Source organism: Sceloporus occidentalis, unplaced genomic scaffold (assembly GCF_023333645.1).
Source record: "Sceloporus occidentalis isolate IW3139 unplaced genomic scaffold, rSceOcc1.0.p SCAF_4, whole genome shotgun sequence".
Classification (NCBI taxonomy): domain Eukaryota; kingdom Metazoa; phylum Chordata; class Lepidosauria; order Squamata; family Phrynosomatidae; genus Sceloporus; species Sceloporus occidentalis.
The window spans coordinates 140,795,806-140,814,832 of NW_028316984.1; the positions used below are offsets into that span (position 1 = coordinate 140,795,806).

The following is a 19,027-nucleotide window of genomic DNA, read 5'->3' on the forward strand; positions in this document are numbered from 1 at the left end:
GGATTTGGGAAGCCACAGATTTTGGAACTCACAAGGAGTCCTGGAACCCAATCCTAGCAAATACCGAGGGCCCACTGTAAATAACAGTACATGGTACTGAAAATTTGGGGGGAGGGGGTAATGAGAATCAGCATGGTGTAGTTGTTTGAGTGTTGGACTATGACCCTGGCGACCAGGGTTCAAATCCCAGCTGAGCCATGAAACCCACTGGATGACATTGGGTAAGTCACATGCTCTCAAGCCTCAGAGGATGGCAATGGCAAACCCCCTCTGAACAAAACTGCCAAGGAAACCCCATAAGAGGTTCATCTTAGGGGTTCCATAAGTCAGAAACAACTTGAACAACAGCAACAAAGTACATGTTAATGTTTTCGCCCCTGAAGATTCTTTTTGCCAGTAATGTTATTAACAGAACTTTAGTAATAGCAGAAAAACCTAACTTTGGCTTTTCAAATAAACTTTAAAAGAACAACAACCTGCAGAGTATTCATTTTGTAAATTTCCTTGCCTTATTTTTATCTGTTTGTTAACATTCCTTATTCCAGAAACAGAAACGTTTTGTAGTCCCCCCTCCTCACATGTGATTTTCCAAAGGGATTTGGAAAGTAGCAATGATAGGAAGTGCTTCTGCATTATGTTGGCTTGAGGAAACTGATATTTAACCCTGTGTATTTCATAAGTCTCTTATTCTTTCAAGTGTTAAATATTTTATGATATTTCTGATAATAATAATAATAATAATAATAATAGAATAATAGAATCATAATTTTATTTATATTTCCCACCTCTCCCTGCAGATTGAGGCAGGATTACATCAGTAAAATAATACAATACCTATACAAATTACAGTCAATAAAATAGTAACATTAATAGTAATTCAATAAAATAACTAGGTTACTATCTAGTTGACTGATAATCACACAATCATAGTCTAGAAGTGGAACATCTCATTTCATGATCTCCTGTATAAAGTTGGGTGGGTAAGCCCGCCTGAAGAGATCCGCCTTAAGTGCCTTTTTAAAAGCGTCTAAGGTGGTAATTAGACAGATCTCTTCCGGTAGGCTATTTAGGAGCCACAGGTGTAAAAGCTCTATGGGAAGTCGTAATTTTCCTAGTCTTATTGTAATCTAGTAAATTCTTCCTGGATGTTCTGAGAGTGCACGGCGGATTTTGTAGGGAGAGGCATTCCCTCAAGTAACTCAGGCCCGAGTCATGTAGGGCTTTAAAGGTAATAACCAACACCTTGTATTGGGCCCAGAAGCTAATTGGCAGCCAGTGAAGAGATTTTAACACAGGTGCTACATGGTCAGACCTAGATATACCGGTGACCAATCTGGCTGCTGCATTTTGAACCAACTGGAGCTTCAAAACTTGGAACAAGGGTAGCCCCATGTAGAGTGCATTACAGAAATCTAAATGAGAGATTACTAATGCATGTACCACTACTTCAAGGTCCTTTTGGTCCAGGTAGGGCCGCAGTTGGTGTATCTGTTGTAGCAGAATTGAGCGCGCAGAGTATCTCCAGAAGCCTGCTTTAGGATGAAACAACCCCGCAGCCTTGGAGCTTGCCAGGAATCCAGCTGTAGATGAAAGCAAACTGGAGTCTGGTTTATCTCTGAATAGGCACTTTATTTCTTAGAGTTGCTGATTAGAAAGGAACACACTAACAATAGCTATATCACATCCACCACCAACACAAACCCACACTGTACAGTAGAGATCTGGACTTTATATACCGTACATTTAAACCATGTGGCCACTTTGCCCAGCCTCTTGCTGTCATCATTTCCTGTGCCACCTGAATTATTGTCCTTCTTCCAGAATGACACTGGATATTTAAATTAGCACTACGTGCTCTCTGGCACACAATGACTTTGTACTTCCAGCTGCTGACATGAGTTCCAGCTGCAACCAGTTCCCTGGTTAACAAGCAGTACGTGACCATTTTGCCACATTGTCACATCTGGACATTTTCCTTTAGGCTTTATTTCCTAACAGTATCAACTGAAGTTGATACCAAGCACTCCTGGCTGTCGCATCTATTTGAGATGACAACTGTTTATAGGTAAGCTATTTATAGGTAACAATGATTGGTTGGATTGGTTGGCTAAAGAGTAAAAAGCTCTCTTCTGCTTCTAATACACTTCTAATGTGAATCTGGTTAATGCAATGAGTCATGTACAAACAGCCACTTTTAGATGCACAAACTAGAAATCTGGCTATCCCTTTTGACAAATCAGGCTGCAGTGTGCTGCCCCATTTTTCTGCACAGGCTGTGTCATTAAAACAAGTTCTGTTGGTTAGTTTAACAATCCATTTTGCTATACTGAAACATGACACCCATGCCATTTTACTAGGAATCTATCTTATTCTACTCTAGTTGAGCATGTTGTACTTAGTGTGATGAAATTGAGAAGAAAGTTTTGAAAAGTAAAATAGTATTTTTACAGTTGGCTGTCAGGAAAACAGCATTGACATTTTCATAGAACTGAAACTGGTAATTTGAATTTATATTGTGCAGTTTTGTGTAATTTGTTCATAAAATGAAAATATTAGTCAAACAGTGATGTAGCACATTGGAAGCCAGTTTACATGAGTACAGCGAACAGTCATCTTAGAGAGTAGTGAATGTACAGTTGCCCCTCTGTTTGCGTGGACTTCAGATCTGCAAGCCTCGCTTACTCGCAAGACGCAAACGGAGGGGGTTAAAATGGGGTGCGCCACCTCCAGCTGCTTGCGGGCACGTGCCTCTATTCAAGCATATAGGGCTTGAATATTTGTGAGTTTCCATTTTTGCGGGGGGGGGGGGTCCCTCACAAAAACAGAGGGCTGACTTTACTTTTTCCTTGACCACAAACCTAAAATAAGTGAAGAAGACACTAATTTCTCACAGTTCTTTGCTGTTGCACAGATCCTCTCAAGAACGAGGGGAAGGGTGTACACATTGGGATACAATTTTCCTGCAGTTCTTTTTTAATAGTGCTATTTTGGTGCATGTTGGTGACAAGGAATACCCACCTGTATCTCTGTAATGCAAAGAGAATTGCCAGCTAGATGTATGAACCAGATGAAGAATATTGATTTGTAAAAGGAAGGGAAACTACAAATTTTTTTTCCACCAATGGCATACATTTTTGCTTAAAATATTACTTCAGTTATATGAGCTGTATAAGTCGGCAGTGTTGCCACTTCCCAGGGTGTCACCCGGTGCGGGTGGTGGGGTTTCTGGGCGGGGCTTCTAGGGGCAGGGCCAAAAGGGCACCTCTCAACTCCCTGCCAAACATCATTCTACTTGTGTGTAGGGCAGGCAAGGTAGAGACTGTGCCAAACCCACCCCCTACCGCGGGCTATTATACTCATGTAGAGCGGCATGCAGCAGAGAGGGGAGGCTGGGCACGCTCCCTCACTCATGCACTGATTTGAGGCAAGAGTACCAAGGTGGGAGGGGGGCAACTGGGTATCACATCTTCTGGGGTGTCACCCAGTGCAGTCTGCACCCCCCACACCCCACTGGCGACACCACTATAAGGCAGGCAGTTCTGTTTCTTGTTAGTTACTAAGAAGGTGAAGTATGTTGGAATAGTATAGTAGGACAGTATTAAATGGAGAGTGTTCCTTCTGTTCTTTAAACTCTCTCTTTGAGGTTGTGTTGTTCATCAAGTAGTATAACTCAGTAGTTTTCAAAGTAGTGGTCCTTGGACTGGTGCTGGTCCACAAACTGTTGGCTGCAGTTCACACAGTTCCAGGCAAGAAGGAAACAATTTCAGGGGATGCAATTGTGGTACCAACCCTGGCACATTCAGAAATAAAATGCTGGGGCCGCACATCTGATATCATTAAAAAAATACAGGCATACATCTTAGTCTTACAATTAGTATACAGTCCTCCATCCGTTCTCATGGTCTTCAGACTCGCATCCCTCACTTATACACAATGGACAAACAGAGGTCGAATGAATGGGCCACGGTGCACGCTCCCATGCCTATATTCAATCAAATGGGGTTTTAATATAAGCAAAACTCTGTTTTCACGAGGGGGTCCAGAACGGATCTCCTGTGAAAAAGGAGGTGTAAATGTATAGTCATTTTTATGTTTTTCTCTTAGTATTAATAATGGACTTAACAATCTGCTGACTAGAAAACTTAGATCAATTTTTAAAGCTTGTGAAGTTTTCCATGTACAGTGTAATGTATTTTACAAAAATGTAATTTTGTTTACTGCACAAAAAAATGTAAGAAGGATTATTTGCATATAATTAGCATTAATTTTAAATAGTTAGAAAATAACCTGATGTACAAGAAATAGTGAGCTTGCAATACACAGGTTCAGACTGCAAGAACAAGCCAGTCCTGAAACATAAATAGAAAAGCAGAATATAAATTGAAATAATAAAGGACTACATCCATCTCTGCAGCGTTCCTTGTATCCTCAAATGTGTTCTACAGAGTCCTCCAGCCTCTCAGAGCAGAGTTTGAGGACACAGAAAAGTTTGCAGGCATGAGGGGTAACTGACCCTTTACAACACTGTGATACAACAGCTAAAAAAAGCTAGCATGATTTTAGGCTGCATGAATAGGAGTGTAGTGTCTACAACAAGGGAAATAATAGTTACTGCTTTGACCAGACCTCACCTGGAATACTGAGTCCACTTCTGTGCACCATCATTTTGAATTCTGGGCACCACCAAATTTGACAATATCGACAAGCTGGAGCATGTCAGAGGAAGGCAACCAAAATGTTGAAAGGTCTTGAAACCATGCCCTATGAGGAGAGGCTTAGAGAGCCGGGTATGTTTAGCCCAGAAAAGAGAATGTTAAGAGGTGACATGATAACTGTGTTTAAATATTTGAAGAGATGTCATGTTAAGGCTGGAGAAAGCTTGTTTTCTGCTGCTTTGTAGAATAGGATACAGAATAATGGATTCAAATTATAGGAAAAGAGATTCGACCTAAACATTAGGAAAAATTTCCTGACAGAAAAAGAGGTTCGACAGCGGAATAGGTTGCCTCCAAAGTGTCATGGAGTCCCCTTCTTTTGAGGTTTTTCAACAGAGGCTGGATGGCCATCTGTCATGAATGCTTTGATTGTGTATTCCTCCATGGGAGGAGGTTAGACTGGATGGCCCTTGTAGTCTCTTCTAACTCTATTATTCTTCCACTAACAGAAGCAGTTGTGTCACCAGAACCACCCTGATGGATTTTGGATAGTATTTAAGTAACTGAGCATTACTGCCTTGATCTCTTGAAAAATTCTTAACACATTTCAGGGTGAAGAACATCATGAGAAACGTGTAATTTTTTTAGTCCATTGATCATTTTAGATGGGAATTGTGCAGCACAATTTTCACCTCTGCTGTAATCATATAGAGTTGGCCCTCCACATTTGTGAGTTTCAGATGTGTAGTTTTGATTATTCCTGACTTTGTAGCTGCTGCTTAACAAGGTTGATCTCTTCACCACCTTCCTCTCCACCCTTCCTCCTAGCAAGCCGCATCACAGTATGTTCCCCACTTTGCATCCTCCTCATTTCTAAAGTTCTTCCTTTTGAATCCAATGCTTGCAGCCTCCACAAGGGAAGATCCAGCTTCTCTCCCCCCCTTTCTCTCCCTCCTCCCAGCCAGTCAAAAGCAAATCTGCATTCCCTTGCTTTGCCAAGCTTTTCATCCTCCTAATCCCCAAAGTCCTTCCCTTTGAATCTGATGTTTGCAGCCACCATCAGGGAAAAATCCAGCTTCTTTGCCCCCCCTCTCCCAGCCAAACAAAAACAACACCCTACCTTCCCTTTGTGGTAATTGCTACAAACATTGGATTGAGAGTGGAAGGACTTTGGAAATGGGGGGATGCAAAGTTGGGCAAAGCAGGGAGAGGTACAATGTTGCTTTTGACTGGCTGGTGGGGGGCGGAGAGGAGGAGAGGAGAGAAGTTGTTTTTTTGTTTGTTTGTTTGTTTGTTTTAATTTTATTTATATACCGCTATTCCAAAGATCATAGCGGTGAACAGCAAGTAAGCTAATTAGCAAGTAAGCTAATTTGCCCCCAACAGTCTGGGTACTCATTTTAGCGACCTCGGAAGGATGCAAGCCTGAGTCGAGCTTGGGCCCTTTTGCTGGTCTTGAACTCGCAACCTTGTGGTTTTGAGTAAATGGCTGCAGTACAGGCATTTAACCACTGCGCCACCAGGGTTGAATCTTCTCTGGTGGTGGCTTCAAATGCTGGGTTCAAAGGGAAGGACTTTGGACATGAGGAGAATGCAAAGTTTGTCAAAGTGGGAAACATACAGTATTGCTTTTGTCTGGCTGGGAGGGAATGGTAGGAGCAAGGGAAGAGAGAAGGGGGATCCTGTGCAGTGGTAGTTGTTAATATCAGATTGAAAGTGGAAGCACTTTGGAAATGTGGGGGAGGCTATGTGTTGCAAGGTTGCAAAGAGAGTTATGGGTGGTGCTTTAGGTGGGAGAAGATTCTTCATTTATGTTTAGGAAAGGCAAACATATTTGCGGTTTTCCACTTTCACAGGGATCTTCCACCCCTAACTCCTGTGAATGTGGAGAGGTGACTGTACTTATTTACATGTGAGAAACCCCAATGAATTCACTAGGTTTTAGTCATGGTCAAATACACATAGACTTGTGCTATTGGAAAGTCAAAAAGAAATGTTAGTTAAAGGGATATTTAATGAAAAGTTCCTCCTAAAATACATAATACAATTAGCATATTATCTTGCATTGTAACCTGCTTTATTTGTATATTGACCCCACAATTACTCCATTTATTTTACAGAGCAGCTGGTGTTACGGAATGAAGCTTGATTTGCCTATAGTGTGTCTATGATATAAGTAGAGCTTTAATACCGAACTAAAATATATCTTTGTGGCATTTTGAGGCAGTTTTAATTAAAATATTTCCCAACTGTCAATTTTGTCACTTATCAACCATTTACTACCTACACTGTTCCCAGAGTTTGGCTTTGAACTTGCATGAAAGAGTGAAGTTTGCAGTTTGTTAGCAAAAGAAGGGCAAATGTTACTTGCTAAAGAAATATCCTTTCCCCACAAGATTCTTTTGACACCATAAAACAATTGTACACTCTTGAATGCTGCTAAGGAAGGGACTTTGTGGTGCAGAAGTTATGTTGAAGTAATGCTGGCGTGTGTGTGCACACACTGTTTGGTCATACTGTTTGTAACTTAATATCCTGGATGTGTTGTGACATGCTTTTCATATACACTGGCTCATTCAATATGGTATACTATTGTAACTTTTTAAAAAATATATAAAAAAACCTAACACTAAAAGTACTAACTCTGGTTTCTAGCTCTTGTTTCTGTGTTCTTCCCTGTAATGTCTCCACCATCCATGTTCTTTCGTAGCCTTCAAGATGTTCAGCAAGGTCACCAGTCCACAACCCAAGTCAAAGTCCAGTCCCGCCCCCACTCCCAGGCCGCTGTGCTCAGTGCTAGTGCCTCCTTGCTGGTGAGAAATGGGAGTGTCCACTTAGAAGCATCACATGACAATGCATCTGCTGTTGGCAGCAGCAGTTTGCACGATGAACTTGGTACGCGGGCCTTATATAACCTTGGTGAAATGAAAGTGTTAATGCTGTAAATGTATGCTTTATAATGCACTGTAATATTCTTAGTCTTAGCATCATTTTGGAATGATGGAAGTATGTTTCTTACAGCAAATCACTTGCAGTCCTTTTTCTTTCTTTCCTTTTTTTGCCACACCTCATCAGCTAAACTATTATCCTAGAAGTGAATCACTGTTTGAAGATGCTGTATTAAGTCTTCATTGATTTTGTTTGAGTCATATCAAAATATCTCAAGATACTATGCATCAACTTAGTGTGATGTTTTTAACAGCTCTGATGAAGCTAAAACTGGTGTTACAAAAGTAGCTTTATGCAGCCAGAGTTTGGATCGGCCCTCCCTGTTAGGTTGCAGTGTCCTCCATTTCCCCCAAATAGTCTCCAGAGGTTTGTAGAACATTCCAGGACCCATTTGTGTGGGATACAGGGGACTTAAGAGGGAGGTCTAAATTAGTCTGCCAGTGGTGTTCATTGCACTAGTGGAAGAACATAATCTTATAAAGTCTTTGAGACTGTAGGTGGTGGTTGGCTCACACATTAGTATAAAATTATATGGCTTAGTCTTCAACATGAATATCCAGAGAGCCAGTAATTTAAAATGTTGTTGTATTCAGACACTTTTGTATTGAAAACTACAATTGTAAATTACTACCTTCCAGTTATTTATAGAACAGCACTTGTAACTGTTTTGTATTTTGGCTCAAATGTCCAATTTCTGTAATAGGAAATTACATTTGGCTTTGAGGAAGTAGAAAAACAGGAAAAACAGATGTTCGGTGTGTGATACTATATTTTCATAACTGAAACAGTAGGATGTTGAAAAATTAGTCTAATTTTACTTGTTTTTGAATTAATATTACTTTATTGCCATTTACCACATGAGTAATATTGCAAAGTGTTTAATGTTGGACTGTTATACTTTTGTGCAAACTGTGAAATTGGGTGACTTCCACAATTGTCAGATCTTTTATGCATTTATCCTATTAATATTTTAAGCCAGGGGTAGGCAACCTTTTTGAGCCAGGGGCCGGGTTGCTGTCCCTCAGACAACTGGGGGGGCCAAAGCCAAAAAATAAATAATTAAATAATTTTTTTAAAAAAATTACATAAATAAATAAACCGGGACAAATGTGGGACAAAATTTTCAAATGGAGGACACTTTTTTTAAAAAAAATGGAGGACATGCAAAAAAATTTGCTGATTTTTAAAAAAATGTTAATATAAATGCATGTTTCGGAGGCTTCTATATACAATTGCCCCTCTTGCCCGCCGCTTGCCCCCCCTTGCCCGCCTCCTCCTGATAGGCCAAAGGCCCCACGCCCTCACGTGAGAGGCCAAAGGCTCCAGCGGCAATTGGCGGCAGGACCGGGCTGGGGCCGGTCCCAAGGCCTTGCCGGGCCGCATCCGGCCCGCGGGCCGCAGGTTGCCTACCCCTGTTTTAAGCTATAGGAAAACAGTTATTGCTTGCTGGTTTCCTTTCTTTTAACAGGAGGAAAACATCTGCAAGCTCAACATATATATAAAATCAATCTTGGATCTAATTTAAGCATTATGATCTAGAGCAGCAGTTCTCAACCTTCTTAATGCCACAGCCCTTTAATACAGTTCCTCATGTTGTGGTGACTCCCAACTATAAAATTGTGGTGTCTCGGTTCCTAAGACCATCGGAAATATGTGTTTTCCGATGGTCTTAGCCAACCCCCGTGAAAGGGTCGTTTGACCCACAAAGGGATTGTGACCCACAGGTTGAGAACCACCGATCTAGAGCAATCAAGAAAAGATTATTTTGCTCTGGCCTACTCCAGATATATCTTGATTCTAAAGATCCACATGTCTTACTTGCTTATTTGACAACTAAAAACAAAACAAAAACCAACATCCACAGATTATTTATGTATTCCAGGTTTTTTTTTTTCTGATTTGTTAACCCTTTCCCTCATCTCTCCTTGTGGAAAAATAAAACATTGGAATGGAGTATTGTCATCTCATGACTGAGAAGAAAACAGTATTTTATTTGACAAAAACTTTCTTGATAACTCCACATCTCTGCTTGAGTAGCCATTGGTCTCAGTAGCAGCTATCCAGTGAATAGTCATCCATGAACAGAGCAGAGTTATCTTGCAGTTAATGTTGAGCTGTCAGATAAAGCTGTCCATAGAGTACTTCTACACTGCTGATCCAGACATACAACTGCAAAATGCAGGAGAAAGGCATTGCTGCCCCTGATAAGTTTCTTCCATATTACTTCCTGTTAACAAGTACTTCAGTTGGAATTACAAAGATGAGCAGTGGTAAAGTTTTTCCATCATTGGAACCTAGATCTCTCAGTCACAAAATTGTTCTCCTCTCTTCTCCCATCTACTTTCACACAGTGGTGTTTTCCTTATGTCTAAAGCTAGAAGGAAAATTAGCAATTTCTGGAGATAGGATGTCTGTTTCTGCGTCCCTCCTGATAACTCATGAAGATTTTGAAGGAAGTAGATTTATTCTGGAGTGATTAAGAGACTTTTAAATTCATTTCAGACAAATCCCAAATCTACCCAATTTGCCTTGGGATTTGGCCATATCTGACATACACCCCTAAGTTTTGGGGCCAGTTTTAGATGTTTTTCTGACTAATATGTTTGGCTCCCTTCCATCCCTGAAAGACTGAACAGAAGGTCAACTTTCACATTCAGAACTCTTGATTCATTTTTTCACAATTTTCAAACAGTGCTGTCTGAATAGATAGATGTACTGCCAATTATCTCTTCAGCAAGATATTACTGGATCCTCTCAATTTTGTGGTTCAGTATTAAAGAATTAAATCAGTTGTTAAGGAAGCCAATACGTTTGAGGCTGTTTTGAATTCTTTGTGTATGTTTTGTTCATAAAGGCAGGGTGTTTTAGAAAGGAAAACTATAGAAAGACTGATAGTACAATTTGTAATGCAGTCAGGTGCCATTTAGTGTTCTACTGAAATATTGCAGAATTGAGTATTACATTGGCTCCATATAGACAGCCCAAAATAAAGCTACTTCGGGTCACTTTGGAGGTATGCTGTTTAAACGATGCATGCGTCCTAAGAGTCCGGAAGCCACACCAAAGCCACAATCCAGTCCTAAGGACTGGAGCATAGCTTTGGCGCAGCTCCCAGACGCCTAGTACACATGCATCATTTAAACAGGATACCTCCAAAGTGACCCAAAGCAGCCTTATTTTGGCCTGTCTGTATGGGGCCATTGTGTTCCTCTTAGGGACTCCCAAGCCAGAACATTTTGTTGTTGTTAATTGCCTTCCAGTCGACTTTGATTGATGATGATCGTATGAATAAGAGATCTCCAAGTCTCCATTCCTCAACCACCCTGCACAACTGCTGAAGATCATGGCTGTGGCTTCTCTTATTGAGTCTATCCATCTGGAATGCCATGTTCCTCTTTTCCTGTTGTCTCCATCTTACCAAGCATTATAGTCTTCTCTAGTGAATCCTTACTTTTTATGATATGGTCATAATACAACAACCTCAGCTTAGTCATTTTTGCTTCCGGGAAGAGTTTGGGCCTAATCTGCTCTATAATCCATCCATTGGTCTTTTTATGATCCATAGTATTCTCAGAACTCTGCTCCAGCACCACATCTCAAATGAGTTCTTTTTCTATCCGTTTTCTTCACTGTCCAGCTTTCACAACCATTGATAGAAATGGGAAATTCGATGGCATGAACAGTCTAACTTTGGCATTTAATTGTATCTCTTTACACTTCAAATCTTGTCTAGTTCCTTCATAGCTGTCCTTCCAAGTCCTAGTCTTCTGATTTCTTGACTAAAGTCTCTGTTCTGATTGATGATTGAGCCCAGATATAGAAAATCTTGAATTATTTTGATCTCTTCACCATCTAGTTTAACATTATGTAGATCATCTATGGTCATAATTTTTTGTTTTCTTGATGTTAAGCTGTAAACCTGCCTTTGCATTTCCTGCCTTGACCTTCTTTAATCATCTTCCCATATCTTTGATATTCTGCTAGTATTGTGGCATCATTTGTATATATTAGATTGTTGATGTTCCTTCTTCCAATTTTCATACTTTCCTCATCCTGCTTTTCATATGATTTCTTGAACATACAGTATACAGCTAAAGTAGAAGAAGAAGCCAAGGCATATTTCTTGTTTTGTTGAATGGTGGAGGTTGCAGGTACATCCAGTTGATTGCCCTGTACTTTTATGTTTGAGGAATTATGTCTGCCTAGTTGTTACCCTTTTAATTCTTTTAATCAAAATTTTAGCACTTTTTGTGACTTGGCAAGTTTCTACTTCTGCTGTCTGAGAGTCCAGTGCAGGGGTAGGCAACCCTTTTGAGCCGGGGGCCGGGTTGCTGTCCCTCAGACAACTGGGGGGGGGGGGGGGCGAAGCTCAGAGAGGCTGAGAGAAGAGGTAGCAGAAAAAACAATTTTTTTGTGGCGAGTGGACATTTGAAGCTGTGTGGGGAAGACATGTCTCTGGGGAAGGAGTATCTGTGCTCGATTCTTGGAAAGAGTCCTTTGTCTTAGAGTAGCTCCAATAGTTAAAATCCCTTCTTTCGGCAGTCCATACAAGTCCCCAGAGCATGTGGCCTCTGTAAACCCCCAACATATGCACCAGTTGCGCCTTTCTCTGCCCTGACGAAGGATTGAGAATCCCTTCTTTCTGGGGAGAAGCTTCTCTCTTGAACATGGTCACCCTGGGAGCAGCAATTAAGCAACTGCCTGAGCAGCAACCAAGAGGACTCTTGTCTGCACTGGTCTTTGCTGCAAAGCTGTCACAGATGAGAGGCTTCTCAGTCGCTGCTCAGCCAGCTGCTCAGTTGCTGCTCCCAGGATGACAGGGTGCAAAGGGAGCAGCGACTGAGCAGCTAGTCAGACTGCAACCAAGAAGCCTCTCGCTTGTGTTGGCCTTAGCTACAAGCCTAGCACAAGCAAGAAGCTTCTTGGCCGCTGCTCAGCCAGCTGCTTGATTGCGCCTCCCAAGGTGACTGCATGAAAAGGGAGCAACATCCAAGATTGGTTGTTTTGAATTTGCAGTAGAAAAGGCAAAGGTAGAGGTTTTCCTTTGACAAGATTGTCTAGTCATGTCTGACTGCAGAGGGCAGAGCTCATCTCCATTACTAAGCTGAGGGAGCAAGTATTGTCAGAAATGATTCTGTGGTAATGTGGCCAACATAACTATGAGGAGACCTAATATCCAAAAATATGCTTGGGGGGCACTAGAGTTGGCTCTTAAGAGAAAAGGGGTGGCAGCCCGAAAAAGTTTGGGGACCACTGCTCTAGAGCAAGGGTTTGAGCCTCAAACTCTCAGTTTGGAAGGTAGCCCAAAAAGGTTTGGGGACTATTGCTCTAGAGCAAGGGTTGAACCTCCAACTCTCGATTTGGAAGTCTCTTGTTCTCCTCATGTATTAACTGGCTTTTCATTTTCTGTGGACTTGGGGAGCTGTATTCAGGGTCTCTTTAACTTAAGTCTCACCTCTCTGTGAAAGTAGATTCACATGGTCATGCTTAAAAGTTTTTTGTGTGGTACCCAATGTGAGCAGGCATTTTCTAGCTTTGATCACACATCAAAGTCTACTGTTACTGCTTTTATGGCATTGCTTTGAAATACAGAGAAGCAGATAGAGAGATAATAAATATATTGTGAGATGAGTTGGATGATACTTACCCACATATGGTAACCTTAGAAGTGGCTACTGTGCTTTCCAGTAGTTTGAATCCCACCTTGTATAGGAGTTTTTTGTTAGGTGTTTGAATAACATACTGTTTCTTCTTCGTGGTCTCTGCGAATCATACAAATGGGCTTCACTGCGCCTGCGCAGTGCTGTTCGGAAACTTGTGGAATCACTGGGCAAAGTTAACTTTGCAACATATAGAAACTTTTTGGCGGTAACTCCGCCCACCCGTTATAAGGCCCCTGCCTTCCCGCTCTTTCCCCAGTTCCTTTTTTCCGCCGCGCTAGCTACTTCAGGGAACTTCGCTCGCTTTAGCTTGCAATCGGAATCACTTTCACTTTTGACCTCGGACCGTCTCTTGACCATTCTTTGTCTCCCGCCCCTGGTAACTTCGAACTCTCGGACTGTTGACCTCGTTTCTGGACTTTCCCTTTCAACTTGTCGACTTCGGAAAATGCCGGCTCCATTTAAGAAGTGTGATGTCTGCGGGGGCAAGGTGCCCATCCAGGACCCGCACTCCTCCTGCCTCCTCTGCTTGGGCAAGGACCATGATACGAAGGCTTGCCCGCTCTGCAGTCTCTCTCATCCCAGGCTCGCAAGAACCGTGAGTCCCGGCTGACCTCGGCCATTGGTCTGGGCAAGGTTCAGGAGGGAGGCCCCCGTCCATCGTCGGCTCCTTCGGCCCCGCCGCCTGCCTCATCTTCCCGGGCGAGTGTGTGCAGCGTGGTGTCTGCCCCGCCGATGGCAGGATCGTCCACCACCACCGATGTGGCCCGTGGTTCACATAAACCCAGTGCCACCGATAAGCCCTCCAAGCGCCCCCACAAGCAGTCGGGGACTGAGGGTACCGAGCCCAGGGCGAAATCCGGGAGGAAGCCGTCCCCGGAGGGCTCGCACGTGAAGGATCGCGCGGAGGCCTCGTCGGTCCCGACTCCGTCCTCCAAGGCGTCGTCGAAGGCATCTCAACACGCCTCCAAGCTGCCCAAGACGGGGGCATCCTCCTCGGGAAAGGCTGCACCGGTGGAAAACGCAAAGACATCTAAGCCTCAATCCACGGGAGCCGTCGTCCTGCTGGACCTGCCAGACAACCCTTTCTCCCCCCCCCCCCCCCCGAGGATCGGGCCGAAACGCCACGGTCGTCTAAGAAGAGGCACCACAAGGAGGCAACTGAAGGTTCCGCACCAAAGAGGTCCAAGCCCTCCAAGGACCACACCGGGTCGGAGGTCTCCTCCAAGGGAAAGGAGCACGCTTCCCACAAGCAACGCTCCCCGACGAAGAAGGCTCCAACACCAGCCTCTTCGCGCCCTGATGGCTCCTCCGCCTCGCATGCGGCTGCTCTCCTGGATACACCGCTGCCGTTGACTGTCGACTTTGCCCGCGCCGATGCGGAACCAGCTGAGCTCCCTCGGAGACTGTCGCCTCCGCCTTCTATCCATTTGGAGGTCGACGAACCGATGGAGAGGGACACTGACATGTTTTTTGACCCCGAATCCAGGAGATACTACATGTCAGTGCCAAGGGAGACTGCCTTCAGGGAGTTCACCTGGCTCAACCTGCGCCCGGTGGCCCCCCAAGATGACGAGCCTGCTCCTTCCCATGCGACGGCCTCAGCCTCTGCACCACGACGCTCCCCAACAGACCCATCGGCCCTGCAGATCCCGGCGCGTTCAGCAACTCGAGTCAGGGTCCCGGACATCCTGCTTACCTCGGACACCAACTCTGAGGGGGAGCCCTTGCTGCCGTCGGGGGAGCCATCGAACGACGACAGCACCTCCGTCCAGGCGTCTCCGCAGCGGATGCACCACCCGGAGCCTTCCTCCCCGACGGATGATGTGCGCTCCTTTAACGAGCACATCATTAAGATGGCAAGGGCCCTGGACATTGATCTCTCCTACCTCAAGGAGGAGGCTTGGGATCCTGTAGAACATCGGTGCATGGCCGGGTGCCCACGCCTCCCTCCATCCCGCTGCTGCCCTCCCTTGAGTCCATTGTCCGGAGGTCGTGGGATGTGCCAGCTTCCCTCGTCGGATCGTCCAGGAAGATCGAGTCCCTCTACCGGATCTCCCCGTCAAGTTGCTCTTGGTTGGCCGAACACCCCAAGCAGAACTTGGCGATTGTAGAGGGGGCTCAGCAGGGCTTCGTCCCCAAACAGGCAACTTCCCCAGTCGACCGGGAAGCGAAGAAGGTTGATGGTCTGGCCAAGAAGGCCTACTCGGCGGCGGCCCTCACAGTCAAGGCCATCAACTATAACGCCTGCATGGGGGCGTACATTCAGACCCTCATGGAGGGGATCTCGCCACTCATCCCGGACGTCCCAGACGAAACCCAGCGACGCCTCGTAGAGATCCGTGATGAGGCCCATTCGATCGGCAGCTGGCTCATCACCGCCTCCAGAAACGTGGCTGACTGTGCGGGACGGGCGATGTCGGCTTCGTTGGCCCTGCGCCGGCATGCGTGGCTGAGGGGTTCGGACCTCAATGCCAACGTCAAGTCAGCCATAGAGGGCATGCCCCTGGATGGTAGCGGCCACTTCCACGCCGAGACCGACGAGCGCCTGAACCGCAAGTTCAGAATGAAGGCGGCGGCAAAGAAGCACGGGATGTCATCGGCTCCCATCTCGCCCTTCAGAAAGAGGCAGCGCCTGTGGCAGCCACAAGGTCAGTCACAGGGGACCTTCCAACAAGACCGGCAACCTCAGCAGCAGGGCTCCCAGAGATGCCGGTACCCCTCTCAGTCCTCCTCCTCCTCTGGCCGTCGCAACTTTCCTTCCCGGTACCGAAAGTCCCGCCGGCAGGACACCGACCAGGGGAAGAAGAGAGCCTGAAGGGTTGCAGCGCGCTTCGTCTCTCCTTTTTTCTTTTTGGACATTTTAAGGCCCTTTGTCACCGCCTGGGCCTCCATTACTACGGACTCGTGGGTCCTCAACATCGTCCGTAGGGGTTATGTCCTCGAGTTCCAAGAGCTCCCCCCAACTGGAGCCTTCATGTCCACTCACCCCTCGGACACCCTCCTCGACGAAGTGCGCACTTTGCTGGACAAGGGGGCAATCTCCCCTTTACCACCCGAGCAATGCTCCAGGGCCTTTTTCTCCAGGTACTTCATGGTACTGAAGGCAGATGGGGGCATCAGACCCATCTTGGACTTGAGGGAGCTGAACTTTTTCCTTGAATACCGCCGGTTCCGGATGGTAACCTTAGCTTCTATTCTGCCGCTTCTCCACCAGGGCCTGTGGTTCGCGACGGTCGACTTGAAGGATGCCTACTTCCACATCGGAATTCGGGAGTCCCACCGGAGATTCCTCGCCTTCGCCGTTGGCTCCACCGCATACCACTACAACGTGCTCCCCTTTGGCCTTGCCACGGCTCTAAGAGTCTTCACGAAGTGCATGGCACCAGTGGTGGCATACCTTCATCAGAAGGGCTACAGAGTCTTCCCGTACCTGGACGACTGGTTGTTTGCCGCCGACTCGCAGCACGAGCTCCTAGAGGCAGTCTCATTCGCCTTGCACCTTTTGGACTCCCTCAGACTGGTCGTCAACGAAGAGAAGTCCCACTTCACTCCGACCAGACAGGCCAAGTTCATCGGAGCCATCCTCAACTCCGAAAGATGCTCCGCCTTTCTCCTTCCGGACCGTTTCCAGGCGTTGGTGGCATCGCTGAGGCCTTGCATCTCTCACAGAAGGGTGAGGGCCAGAGACGTCCAAGTGGCTCTGGGCCACATGGCGTCAACGACGTTCGTGACACCGTGGGCAAGGCTTCGCCTCCGACCACTGCAGTCCTGGTTCCTCTCAGTCTTCTCTCCGATGGAGGACCCTCCGTCCAAGTGGCTCACGGTACCGAGACCGGTGGTCGCTTCACTGAGATGGTGGCTGGACGGCCGCAACGTCTGCATCGGGATGCCCTTCCATCAACCTCAGCCTCAATTGACTTTGACAACCGGTGCTTCCCTGGAAGGCTGGGGCACCCACCTGCTCGACCTGGTTGTCAAGGACAGGTGGTCGACCTGGGACAAGCATTTCCACATCAATTGGAGATGCTCACAGTCGAAAAGGCTTTGAGGGCATTCGAATTCGCTGTCGCAGGCAAGGTGGTCCTCCTGAGGACAGACAACATCACCGTGATGTATTACATCAACAAGCAGGGAGGCACCAGATCCAAGACTCTGCTTGAGATTACTCTTCGCATTTGGGACTGGTGCATCCAGAGACAGGTGCTCCTCCAGGCGATTCACCTTCCAGGAGAGGACAGCGAGCTGGCAGACCGCCTAAGCAGATCCCCTTCGGTGTGCCACGAGTGGAGGCTCCACCCGGAGACGGTCAGCGACCTGTTCGATCGGTGGGGAACCCCCCAAGTCAACCTCTTCGCGACCATATGGAACAGCCACTGTCCCCAGTTCTGCTCCAGGAGGCGAATGGACGGATCCCTCGGAGACGCGTTCGCCTACCCTTGGTCGGGAGAACTGCTCTACGCCTTCCCTCCCTTCCCTCTCGTCATCAGGGTGGTGTCCAAGATGACAACGGACCGTTCGGATGTGATCCTGATCATCCCGTGGTAGCCGAGACAGCCCTGGTTCGCATCCCTCCTCCACCTCTCCAAGAGATGCTTCCTCCGCCTCGACTTCCGTCCCGACCTGCTGTCGATCCAGGACAGTCGGATTCTGCACCTGGACATCGAGAGCCTGCCGCTTGTGGCCTGGAGAATCCAGCCCTAGCCTCACTGCCGGTCGCGGTGAGGACAGTGATCCTGGCTGCACAGAAGCCATCCACCCAGCGGTCCTATGCCCTGAAGTGGAGGAGGTTTAGCCTCTTCCTCGATTGAAAGGGCTTGTCTCCTACCCAAGTTTCCACTCCAGTGGTGCTGGAGTTTTTGATGGCACTGTTGGATGAGGGGTTGTGCCTCACATCCATCAAGTGCTACCTCTCTGCCATTTGTTCCAGGTACCAATTTGAGGGTAGGGCTTCATTCTTTAGGGACCCCCTGGTGAAGAGGTTCCTGAAGGGATGTGCCAACCTGCACCCTCCTGTGTTGGTACCGGCCCTGGCTTGGAGCTTGGAGGCAGTGTTGGCTGCGCTCCAATCCAAGCCCTTTGAACCGATGGCCACAGCGGACTTGAGACTACTGACTTGGAAAACCGCTTTTCTTGTGGCCATCACCTCTGCCCGCCGTGCGGGCGAACTCTGTGCCTTGCGGAGGGACCAGCCCTTCCTGAGGTTTCACAAGGACAAGGTGGTCCTCCGGACAGACATTACTTTTTTGCCTAAGGTTGTGTCTGCTTTCCACATGTGCCAGGACATTGTGTTGCCTACTCTCGCTTACTATCCGACTTCGGATGCGGAGCGAAGCCTGCACTCTCTTGATGTCAGGAAAGCGCTGGCGTTTTACCTGGACAGAACTGCTGCCTCCAGTCGGTCCGACTTTTCCAATGCTACTCGGAACCGAAGAAGGGGTTGCTCGTGTCTGCGCAGAGGTTTTCCAAATGGGTGGCTGGTACCATCCACCTCTGCTATGAACTGTTGGGCAGACCTCTCCCTGGCAGGGTTCGGTCCCACTCCACAAGAGCAGTGTCAGCATCCTCTGCATTCCTGTCGGGTATTCCCTTGGAGGATGTCTGTAAGGCTGCTGTCTGGTCCCAGCCACTGACTTTTATAAAGCACTATAGGCTGGACACCAGAGCCATCCGAGACACAGCTTTCGGGAGGGCTGTCTTGGTTTCAGGGTTGCATTGATTGCACTACTGATGGTTTGTGTTTTCAGCATTTATGTACATAAT

The 19,027-nt window shown here is 46.4% G+C and overlaps 1 protein-coding gene across 2 annotated transcripts in view; it reads left to right on the forward strand.

Moving 5' to 3' along the window:
- Positions 1-19,027, forward strand: part of PCNX1 (pecanex 1) — a 147,594-nt gene that overhangs the window by 72,037 nt on the left and 56,530 nt on the right. The window contains exon 8 of one of the 2 annotated variants that reach the window (XM_089521797.1): positions 7,366-7,550. The exons of the other annotated variant lie outside the window; for it this stretch is intronic. Coding sequence (XP_089377923.1) covers positions 7,366-7,550 — 185 coding nt within the window. The remainder of the gene's footprint in view (positions 1-7,365; positions 7,551-19,027) is intronic. 2 annotated transcript variants of the gene reach the window in all.